The sequence below is a fragment of the Otolemur garnettii genome, unplaced genomic scaffold, assembly GCF_000181295.1.
Source record: "Otolemur garnettii isolate 467f Iridium unplaced genomic scaffold, OtoGar3 scaffold00021, whole genome shotgun sequence".
Taxonomy (NCBI): domain Eukaryota; kingdom Metazoa; phylum Chordata; class Mammalia; order Primates; family Galagidae; genus Otolemur; species Otolemur garnettii.
Genome location: NW_003852416.1, coordinates 9,211,888 through 9,224,072, shown reverse-complemented (window position 1 = coordinate 9,224,072; position 12,185 = coordinate 9,211,888). Strand labels below are relative to the sequence as shown.

Below are 12,185 nucleotides of genomic sequence, written 5' to 3'. Positions count from 1 at the left end.
AGCCCAGGAGTTGGAGGTTGCTGTGAGCGTGATGCCACGGCACTCTACCCAGGGGGATAGCTTGAGGCTCCATCTCAAAAAAAAAAAAAAAAAATCCAGATTTTCTGATTTTTCTTAAAAAAAAAAAGTAAAAGACCTCACTGGGCTAGGATTCCCAACCACCACAAAGTGGCTGATCAAACATGGGATGTGCTCTCCCTGAATGGTGGGCACGCTTCAGTTTGTCACAGTCCCATCAGGCCTATCTTCCTCATTTACTTTCTAGGGCTCTTTAGGGAGTTTAATTTGTGACCCCTGGATTTTGTTATAAGACCACTTGCCCATACTGGGTCTGGTTTAATATATTCATATTTTAGGGTGTGCATCTGTTCCACCAGCCGCCTTCCTGGGCACTGGAGTCAGAAACAAAGGCTGCAAGTTACCATATGAATTAGATGAAAACAGAAACCACCAATATTGTCTTTTTTTTCCTCTTTGCTCTTTTTTCCACTATTTTTTCATAACTATTAAGTCTGAAGTTTAATAAACTATATATGCAGTACTAAAATAATTATCAACTTCCACTAGAGCATGTAAGGTAAGATCCAAAACAAAATAAACTTTCCTCATTTTAAATTGTTTTAATGTTTCTTTAAAAAAGGAACCCAGATAACAGTAAGCAAAGTTCTGTCTCTCCACCTAAATCATAGAAAGTTCATATCCAAAATGAAACTCTTAAATAATTTTGATAATGACCATTTAATCTAGTATGAATGATACTATAATAAATTTTTTTACTTACCCGATTATAAAGCTGTGTGTACATAGTCATAACAAAAATGAAAGCAGCATGGATACAACCCAGCGGTGCTAAAAGAAGAAACAGTGTGAACGAAGCATGATTTTGGAAACCACAACAGTTGTTGATCCAAGGACAGTGATGGTCCATCTTCATCACACATCTAACAAGAAAAATGTACATAATACATGAAGCAGAGAATCCAGTCTACTTTAAATAACTTCGGTCTTCAAAGATCAAGCAAATAGGAGAGCAGCATGTCCAGGAGTCATAGGGAAATTATACTCCATGGAACAGAAAGAAAAATCTTTATGAGCTTTTAAACAATTATGAACGGTGACTCTTGAAATTCTAAACAGCACGAGGGAAGGCAGGCTTTGTAGTAGCTTCTGAAGAGAAGATGTCAACTATAATTGTGTTTTTTAGAGAAATTAGAGAGTCATTATAAAGAAAGCACAGTTCTCTGGTCTTCCTCCAGGTCGGAAAGGCAGTGACTAAAGTGAACTATAATAGAGACTCACGAACATCACTGATAAATCTCTACTGGGGTGAGATGGGCCCTAATAACACCTGTAACTTCCTTCCTTCCTGTTTTCATAGTATCCTTATGAAATCTCTGAGCTAAACAAGGTAACTCCATAGTAAAAGATATAGTATAATAAATGAAGTCTTAACTGTGCTTCCATTCCTTGTTGTCACTAGAAGAAAATGTCCTGGCCTCAAAACAAACTCGATTTGCCTTCAAAGCTTCTCTAGTTTCTTATTAGTTAGTGGATACAGCTGTTCATTAAAGGTTCTAGCTTATTCCACATTTTTAAATAAGTTTTTCACATTGAAACAGTTGTAATAATGGGCAGCCAGACTCATTTATTCTATTTGTATAATGTGTAAATGTTTGTCGCTAAGTAATGTGAGAAGCAGGTCTCCTTATAATTTAGACTCAGAACAAATTTAAAGTTAATCAAGATTACAAGTGATAAACACAATTAATCCTGATATATGAAACAAACTGAAGGTATAACTTTATATAACTCTGCTCTTATAGGGCAAGAAGCAAAATAAAATTTTCTAGAGAAATAGTTTCACTTATAAAAAAAGAATGAAATTTACCCACAGCAATCTGTAGATTTAAAGCAATCCCCCTCAAAGCACCAATGTCATACATACTTTAAAGAACTTGAAAAAATAGTACTTTGACTCATTATGGAACCAGAAAAAAATCCCAAATAGCAAATACGGTTCTTAGAAATAAAAACAAATCTGGAGGCATCATGTTGCCAGATTTCAGGCTATATTTCTAGGCCATAGTGATCAAAACAGCATGACACAAAAATAGGGACGCAGATCTATGGAATAGGATAGAGAATCTAGAGATGAACCCAGACACATATCATCATTTGATAGTCTATAAGCCTAACAAAAACATGCACTGTAGAAAAGAATCCTTATTTAACTAATGGTGCAGGAAGAACTGGTTAGCCACATGCAGAAATCTGAAACTGGACCCACACCTCTCACCACTGACAAAAATTAATTCTCATTGGATAAAAGATTTAAATTTAACATATGAAACAATACAGATTCTAGAAGGGAGTGTAGGGAAAACACTTGAAGATATTGGTGTGGGGGTGGCGCCTGTGGCTCAAGGAGTAGGGCATTGGCCCCATATACATGGGATGGCAGGTTCGAGTCTGGCCCTGGCCAAAAAAAACTGCAAAAAAAGGATACTGGCCTGGGGAAAAATCTTTATGAGAAAAACCTCCCACTAGCAATTGGAGCAACACCAAAAATAAATAACTGGGATTTGATCAAGCTAAAAAGAGTATCACAAACAAAGCGAACGGACAGCCTTTGGAATGGGAGAAGATTTTTGCATGCTATGAATCTGAGAAAGGCCTGATAACTAGAATCTACACAGAACTCAAATTAAACAATAAGGAAAGTACAAACAACCCCCTATATAAGTGAGCAAGAGATGTGAACAGAAACTTCTCTGAGGATGATAGACGAATGGCCAACAAACACCTGAAAAAATGCTCATTGTCTTTAATCATTGCAGAAATGCAAATCAAAACCACTCTAAGATGTCCTCTATCCCTAGCAAGATTAGTCCACATCACAAAGTCAAAAATACCAGATGCTGGTGTGGATGGAGAGAGAAGGGAACACTTCTGCACTGCTGGTGGGATTGCAAACTAATACAGCCTTCTTGGAAAGAAGTATGGAGAATCCTCAAAGATCTAAAAGTAGACCTTCCATTTGATCCTGCAATCCCATTAGTAGGTATCTACCCAGAAAAACAAAAATTATTTTATCACAAAGACATTTGCACCAGAATGTTTACTGCAACTGAATTCATAATTGCAAAGTCCTGGAAGCAACCTAAGCGCCCATGAATCCATGAATGGATGAACTAACTGTGGTGTATGTACACCATGGAATTCTATTCAGCCACTAAAAAAGATGGAGACTTTACATCTTTTATATTTTCCTGGATGGAGTTGAAATACATTCTTCTTAGTAAAGTATACAAGAATGGAAAAATAAATATCTAATGTACTCCATACTAACATGAAACCAATATATAAACATTTACATGCTCATATGAAAATAAACCACAAATATAGTCTAATATGGAGGTAGAGGGAGGGGGGAAGATGACTGGCAGAAGAAAGGAGGGCATGAGGAGGGATCTCACCTAATGTGCATACAGTGAGGGTATATCACATGCCCCCTGGATGAGGGGCTCTTTTACAAAGGGAACTTTGCCCTGGAAGTGAGAACAACGTAACCTAAAAATTTGTACCCTCATATTAATTTGAAATAAAAAGCTAATAAAAAAATGAAATGTATTATCTGAACTGATAATTTATTGTAAAGTGGTGATTATGAACACAAGTATTTTGACAATAGTTTTTATAAAGTGGCAACCTTGCAGAGAATAAAACTAGGATTACAAACTGAGTCCCCAATCAACAAGAAAGACAGGTACCTGTTACATTTTCTACAGTGATGAGAACGTGGTGCCTTGTATGCTTGGCAGACTTTACAATACTGGAGATACACGGTATCCTGAGAATTTTCCTTGGCAACAAAATAGAAACAAAAATACATCAGATTCCAGAACCCAAATAATAACAAGTTAGGTTTTATAAATAAATACCTTCCTATGGTATGATTTTTTTTTAAATGGGAGATAAGGGAAGGATGGAATCTTACCTGAGTTTCTAGTCCTTTTATTTAAGCCAAAATATTTTTAAGGAACAAATTTCTGATAAGAGCAGCACTGTTCTCCCAATTACACAGAAGTCACTTTAAATTCCTCTTGCCCAGTCTTCACCTAAATCCAATGTCACTAGTTGGTTCTCTACCCAAATCTTAGCAGGAGTTCAGAAAAAGTTTGGTGACAATTTGCCAAGTATTTTAGAGTGGGAATTCAACCATGCGTTGATACTCTTTCTAAAATTTGCCCCCTCCTTGATATTATCACTGTCACTTCCTTAGGGGACATTTTGATCACTTCCTAAGTTTTCTTTCCTATAATTTCTCTCTAATACAAACTGTCTACTATCACAATAATATTCCTATAATACAACTCTATGTCAGAGCTCTGCTTAAAAACCTGTAACTTCCTATGGTCCAACTTCTCACATATTCAAGATCTTCCATGATCCGCCTTCCTTTCAGCCTTCTCTGCACTGCATGATTGTTTTTCCAGTCATAATGAACACAAGGCTGTCCATTGTTTCTGACTATGTGCTTTGACCATTTTTTCAACCTGAAATGCTCTTTTCCCTGCCCCCTGTAGAAACTGCCACTTCCCCCTTAGGTCCCCAGTTGAAAATGCTCAGTTCCTCTAATTTCAACAGCACTCATCACACTCTATAGTTTAGCTATTTGCACAAGTGCACTAGTTTCTGAACTGTGGAGATTTTACTGTATATGATTATCATTATATTAAGGAATCTTTTTCTTACCGGTTTCCATCCCAGAGGGACAAATCCAGGACCAACAAACATTGCATTGAAGTAATTATAAAGAATCATGACAGTCCAATTTATCAACATAATGAAATTCACACTTCCTCCAGTTGTATGTAAGGGCCAGTACCACAACACAGAGTCAATCATGGCCATTGTAGAACATATTGCTATAACACCAAGGGCTATGATGGGACCCCAGTGACATAGTCTCTTTAATTCTTGGAGATTTTCAAACTTGATCACTGAGCAGAATGTACCCATTTTGGAGAGGAAGAATGCCTTCCTACTTTTAAATAATTACAGATTTCCTTTTTCTGTGCACACATTTCCATGTGCCACAAGTCCGTGTGTGTTCTTTAATTGTCATGCCTTCCTACTTTTAAATAATTACAGATTTCCTTTTTCTGTGCACACATTTCCATGAGCCACAAGTCCATGTGTGTTCTTTAATTGTCATGCCTTCAAGTCGTGAAATGTTAACCAGATTATGCCATTTTCACTGTTAAGCACTCCAAGCTCTTAACAAAAGTAGAGAATCCAGTAGGAGAATCCAGTATTTTGGTTTGAAACGCAACCTAAAGAAAACAAAACGGGAAAGTTCAGTAAAAACTATTATATACTGTGTCTGTTAACTCCAACAAGCACCTAAACAAAAGCATTTTAGAAATGAATTACTTTGGGATAAGCATTTTTGTCAAACGTCAAAAAGAATACTTTTGATTTATCCAAAATACAATTATGGTTTGAATGCCATGTAAACTGGAAATATGATTCCAAAATACAGTAACTATTTTTATCCTTTGTTCCTAGCTTGACTGTCCAACACTTTGTGAATGGTTTGAGAAGACAAAAGAATTTTAAAGCTGGAAATCAGGGCTTTAGAGTTGATCCTAATCCAGCTTCCTTCTTCACAGACTAAAAATTGGCTTAGAGAGGCTAAGTGATTTAGACCAAGGTCACATGTAATTGCTGAACCCAGAATAGAAGGCAAGTCTTCTAACTTGCTTTGAGGAGTTTTAAGCTATCTCTGATAAGTCTTGAGTTAAGCCAAGTATGAGTCAGACACAGCCTATGCCATTTGCCTGCAGTTGACCCTGCAAACGTCAGCGTGATAGTTTATTTGGGGCAAAGGTGAAGAAGCAAGAGAAAGGGCAAAGAGTGCAAGAGGAGGAGGAAGGGGTGTGTGTGCGTGAAGTAATGACCCAAAAGAGTATAGGAGAATGAACACGAATAAGATTTGAGGGGAAAAAAAGAAGAGGAAGTGCCTCCGGGAGTGAGGGAGGAGGAAGGCAGGACAGCGAGCGCGGGGAAGATTTGCAGAAGGGTATTTCCGACTGAGGATCTGAGATATAAGGATAATAGAGATTCCCAGGCAACAGATGCTGCCGCCTTGTGCCTCAGTTTCCCGCTCGTGTTATGGTGCAGAGCGTTTAGAAGTAAGTCCTCGCTCAGGGACAGGATATCCTGGTAAGCGAGGTTGGTCTCAACATTCGGGAGACTGTGGCCCACTTTGGTGGGGCAGAGACCGCCCAAATCGTGGTCACATTCCCTGCCTTGACTCCCACCTCAGTCTGGTCCCCGGTGCCCGAACCTCAGCTATCGCATATCCGGGGCGGTCTGGGCTCACCCGGAATAGAATCTCTCCTCCTGGGATGACTCCGTCTTAAACCACAGTTCAGGGTGAGCAGAAAGCAAATGCAAGAGACTGGAACCAGGACCTGCTACCACCTGTGCGTCTCTCCGCCCGCGCTCTCGCCAACATTCTAGCGCTCAGTCCCGGGCGCCGTCTACGTCACAGCCACTTCCGGGAGGTTCGCCTCCTCAAACTTTCCTCGGGAAGCAAGCTCCTGTGACCTGGAGCTTGGGGAGCTGGGACCGTTTCCCAGAACACATGAGAGGGAAAAACGCTTCAGTGGTCCCAGATAACTCGTATATTTTCGGAGGCATTGGAGGGGGCACGAATTGGGGCGTTTTTCCTTAGTGAACGTCTAAATCTTGAAGTCTGAGCGGAAAATAAAAAGCGCACTCAGCCAAATTTCCGGAGGACCGAGATTCCAACGAACAACCAGGAAGCGGCTGGGCTGGGAGCTGTCCCCGGTTCTCCGCTCTGCTCTCGCGGGTACCTCACGGGGTCCCTAAGACGCTGCTCCACGCCCGCTTGCGCGGGTCCTTGCCTCGACCCGGGCTCTCAGCCCGGCCAGTCACTCCGGAGCAACCATGTCGTCTGACTTCGAAGGCTACGAGCAGGACTTTGCGGTGCTCACTGCAGAGATCACCAACAAGATCGCGAGGGTCCCCCGACTCCCGCCTGGTAAGAACCCTGCCCCTGCTGGGCGAGAGTGGTCGGGAGATCCGGGAGGCTGGGGGCTGTGGAACGCCGCTGGGGCGAGTTGTGTCTCTGAGGCGCGAGGCAGGAGTGGGTGGTGTTGACAGGGAGAGATGAGGCTTGACTTGGTTGAGCGTAAAGAGTGCAAGTTGGGTTGTGGGGTGCAGTCAAAAGACTTCGGAATTTGAGCCATCTGGGTTTGAGCCCTAATTCTACCTCCTTGTAGCTTGTATAACCTTGAGGATGTTTCTCTGAATCTTAGTTTTACAAGATAATGAATCTGCAGTATGCAACAACTTTGTAGTATTAGTAATAATGTTATTATTATGTGCAGCAAAATAGAGTTAAGAGCCAGGGTGCCTGGGCTCAAATCGTAACTTTGCTTCTTAAGCAAGTGTCTTAATCTCTCTCAGCTTTCCTAGTTGGTAAATGAGGAAATTGTACTCTCTCACAGGGTGGTTGTGGAGATTAAATGATATACGTAAAGCGCTTTCTTGTGTGTTACCTGCTGTTATTATTAGTATTTTTCACACTCCCACCCGTATTTGTTGTTTCTCTTTTCTTCTTGGGAATTTATAACACAATTTTTTAAATTTTATGTAAAACTTGGTAAAGAATAATTACTCGTATATAAAATTTTACATATCCCATTTGAAAGTGCTTTTGATTTTGTTTTTGTGTTTTAGTAAGTCTTATTTTCCATGCTAGATAGCCTGTCAGTCAACAATGTGAAGGTAGGCGCTGTGTCTTTTTTCTTTGGCATTTGCTTGCTAGGGGCTCAAAAAAATGGCGAAGTCAATCAGTACATGATTATAAATACGATGTTTTGTGATTTTGTTTTACCATGTTTCAGGATTTATCTTTCTCTAAGTACAGATTTATCTGAGTAGTTAGTTACAGATAAGATTTTTATTTTTTGGTTAGTTAGGGAAATTGAACCATCCTCTGTCTGCTAGACTTGGCCCTACCTTAGCTCTGGGGTGTAAAGGGGATGCTCATTGATCTGTAGACTGGTGAGCAACCTCAGTTTCCCAACTTGTCAATCAAGTCATTAATGCCAGCAATAATTTTTCCTGGACCTAAGTTGTCATTCCTCTTTCCCTTTCCCTTACTTCCCCTCCCCCCCCCCAAGTTAAGTGATTATAATAATTTTCTTCCTTTATTTCTTTGTTTTTCTTCCCCTCACCTATTTTCTGTTATTAGGGATATTTGCTTGAAGCCAGGATCTCTGAACTTACACCCCACTCATCTCCCGAAGTCCCAGTTAGTTCTGGAGGAGGTGGATGATGTCTTAAAGAGGTTTATGAGTCCAAGTAAGGGAACAAGAGGAGAGAACCCAGGTAGCATGTACCATCAAGCTCTGCTGCCTCAGAGATTTTTGTGGCGAAAGTGGCCAGTGGCCTCATCACTTCATGATACATCACCTCACCTCTTCAGTTCTTCTTGTCTCCACTGCCCAAGATCATCTTGATTTTTATTGTCATTGTTGTGGGAAACTAATTCCATTGAATTGAGTCCCAGAGGCTTAGATTATCAGGACTGTGGTTTCAGTTGGATTTTTTGCTGATTTATAATTTCAATTGTTTTAGCAGGAGAAACTTTTCTTTGGGCTAATAGTTTTTGTATTGGCAACCGTTTTACAGAGTAACAAAGCCATCCCAGTTGCAAAGTTGTAAAAACTGTTTCCAAGAAAATAGATTTTGTTATAATTGAGTTTTTCTTAACTTTGTTTTAATATAACAATTCTTAACACATAGAAGAAGACCTTTGAATTAAGAACCTAAAAATAAAGCCATGCTTCTCCTTACCTGTGGTATAATATAAGGCCCAAACACAGCATCTGTACTACAATTGAAAGGAGACTTCATTGCTGGCACTGGATAAATGCTTCCTGATTTGAATAATTAAATAAATAGTTGTAACTCTTAAAAATGCAATGGCCTCCCTCTTAATAATGATGCTCTCTTTATAATCTATTTCTAATTGATAAATTGAAAAAGATGAAAAAATGTGTCCATGTAGTTATGAATTTCAGATAAATGTCTGTGGACTAACAGAAATGAATATGTACAACCATAGCAAAAATAGTATGATTAAAAGTAATTATAATGTCTCTCTCTGAGCACCATTAGTGGTTACAGTTCAGCTAACATTGAGCCAGAGGAGATAAGTTATAATTTACTTAAGAAGGTTAAAAACTGGCAAACTTTCCAGCCAAAGCAGTTTATTCCTGAATAAATTAACTTATTGAAATTGAAATAGAGTGAGTAGATCTAGTGAAATGAATTTTACTCTCTGCTATGCATGTTTAGCATATTTAAGTGTTATTTCCAAAGAGAATAGAAACGATTGAACATTTTACAACTTTGTTTTAAGAAAGAAATTTGATTCCTCTGTTATATGTTTTAACAATAAAAAGATTTTGCTCCTAAAGTGTTGAATTTTAACTAGTGATATTTTAGTAATTGGACTGTTGAGATGGATGAGTCCCTTTACTACTCTCAGGGCACTATATTTGAAAAATGATTTTTAATTATTATTGTTCTGTGGCAAAGTCAGGAAGATGGATGAGTAGAAAACACAACTAAATACTCCTATGTGAAATTCCTTTTCCTGTGGTGATGGGAGTGAATTCTGAGTGAGGGATGTTTTCCACTGGTGCAGAGGTTCTGTTATGTCATCCTGAAGGATCTCTAAGTGAGTTTTATTGCAATTAGTTGCTTATCTCACAATTCACAGAGAGATAAATGGCCTGTTGTGAATCCCATCACTTTGTGGCTATAGCCGGAAAGGTACCAAGAAAGTATTACAGCAAAGCAGTTCAGCCTCAAACATGATACCAGATTTGTCTAGAATCCCAGTTCTGCTATTTACTAGATGTGTAATCTTGGGCAAATTGCTTGGCTTCTGTAGATCTGCATCCTCCATCTATAGAGTGAGAGTAAGAATTCCCACCTTACAATGTTGTCAACATCAAATGAAATAAAACATGTAACAAGCTGGCACAGTTCTTACACAGAGAAAGTGTATGATAAACTAGCCATTAGTGACATTGCTGCTGCAGAAAAAGACAGCTGATAGGATTATCCAGGACCGAGCTCTTCAGACTTTGTCATATTAATTGAATTCTTTTGTTTTATTTTTAGACAGTTTCATTCTGTTGCCCCACACTAGAGTACTAGTGGCCTCAACCTAGCTCACAGCAACCTTAAGCTCCTGAGTTCCAACGATCCTCCTGCCTCAGCCTCCTGAGTAGCTGAGACTACAGGTGCAGGGCACAGTGGCCAGCTAATGTTGCTATTTTTAGTAGAGATGGGGTCTGTCTCTTGTGCAGGCTGGTCTTGAACTCCTGAGCTCAAGGAATCCTCCCACCTAGCACCTCCCAAAGTGCTAGGATTATAGGTGTGAGCCACCACGCCAGGCCATAAATTGAATTCTTAAAGAATCCTTGGATTTCAATTCTTGTTTTCTTTCTGTGCCTAGAGTTAGGTAAATTTCTCTTGATGAATACTTATATTTCACAGGAGGAGAGCATCAAGAATTTTTGGATTTGAAATTGGAACTGGGCTTTAAACTAAGGATATCAAGGAGGAAATGAGAGGAGAGAAGTGAAAGTGGTGTGGGACAAGGTGGGCGTCCTTTCTGGAAGGGAGTGTTCAAGTCTGGTAGATTAGCTGTGCCAAACCCAGGACGATTGTCTCTCCAGTGTTTTTCAATCTTTTTTATCTTATGGCACACTTGAACTTATAGCTAAACTTCTGAGGCACACTTAAATTATGTTGATTGAAAAAAGAGTTTAAACAAAAAGAATATACTTACTATCCTTTGAACTTCTTTCAAAAATAATTTAATTAATGATCTTTAAAAGTTTTCATGGCACATCTAAGATCCTCTCAGGGCATACCAGCATGCCATGGCACACTGGTTGAAAATCACTGCTGTAGACCATCTAGACTTAGCCATATACGGGTGACTTCATAAACATTGTTCTCTGATTCTTTCATTCCTTTGCAAGGTGGTTGTAATGAAAGAATTCAGAAGACTCTACTTTCATTTATGCATACCATGGTTTGCTTAATACAATGGTTCTAGAGCTGTACTGTCTACAGATAGCTCGTGAGCACTTGAAATGTGGCTATTGCCATTGAGAAATGGTGAAGTTTTAGAAATATTGGGTTAAATATTATTAAAACTAAAAACATTAAAACTAATACTGTTAGTTTCACTTGTTATTTTTTAAAATGTGGCTACTAGAAGATTTTAAATTACTGATGTGTCTTGAATCATATTAATGCTCTATTGCTCTGGGGAGCAGTAGTTGAAGATATGATGCCAGCCAGTCCCAACTGCGGAGCTCACTGCCACCACAACTTGCCCCATCACTACCTCATAATCAGCTTCTTGAGTTGCTGGGTAAGGTCCAACTTTTTCAGTTGCGCATATGGGAAAATAGCCTTCAGGTGTTACAGCTCATTAGCCCAGTTGTGTCTCATTAAAAATGTGAGCATTTGTGAAGTTTTATTCACCTTTGAATGATATGCACACATATAAACATAGGTGTATATATTTACAGATTTGTGTACTTACCTGTGTATTGTATGTATGTGTATATACATTGTGGAAGGGACCTATCACCCTTCAACAACTTAGTCAACCTAAGTAATGGCTTCATTTTTTTTTATAATTTTTTTTTAATTTTGGAACAGTCTGAACTTCAGAAAAATCACAAAGATTGCCCAAGTACCCCCGTCTTCGTTTCCCCTGCTAGTATCATCTTACATCAGTGTGATACATTTGTTGCAGCTAGTGAGTTGATACATTGTTATTATTATCATGCTCGCTCAGATTTCCTTGTTTTCTTTTAATTAATTTTTTTTAAACCTAATGCCCTTTGCCCTTTTACTATTCCAGGATTCAAACCAGGATACTCCAGACATTTAGTAGTTGTGGCTCCTCAGGCTCTTCTTCACCGTGACTGCTTCTCAGACTGCCTTTTTTTTTTTTAAATAATCACCTTACAGTTTAGAAGCACATGGGTCAGATATTTTCAAGAATATTCCCTCAGTTGGGATTTGCTCCATGTTTTCCTCATAATTTT

At 39.0% G+C, this 12,185-nt stretch overlaps 2 protein-coding genes across 5 annotated transcripts in view; one reads left to right on the top strand and one right to left on the bottom strand.

Moving 5' to 3' along the window:
• ZDHHC6 (zinc finger DHHC-type containing 6) overlaps positions 1-6,544 on the bottom strand; it is an 18,422-nt gene extending 11,878 nt beyond the window's left edge. The window contains exons 1-4 of one of the 4 annotated variants that reach the window (XM_023511797.1): positions 6,353-6,544; positions 4,756-5,336; positions 3,771-3,862; positions 782-941 (exon numbers count right to left, since the gene is read on the bottom strand). In XM_023511797.1, the coding sequence (XP_023367565.1) occupies positions 782-941; positions 3,771-3,862; positions 4,756-5,022 (519 nt within the window). In that variant the 5' untranslated portion in view covers positions 5,023-5,336; positions 6,353-6,544. The other 3 variants (XM_012803642.2, XM_023511799.1, XM_023511798.1) reach the window with 3 other exon arrangements.
• A 55-nt stretch (positions 6,545-6,599) lies between these two features.
• VTI1A (vesicle transport through interaction with t-SNAREs 1A) overlaps positions 6,600-12,185 on the top strand; it is a 368,440-nt gene continuing 362,854 nt past the window's right edge. The window contains exon 1 of the mRNA XM_003787164.3: positions 6,600-7,072. Coding sequence (XP_003787212.1) covers positions 6,979-7,072 — 94 coding nt within the window. The 5' untranslated portion in view covers positions 6,600-6,978. The remainder of the gene's footprint in view (positions 7,073-12,185) is intronic.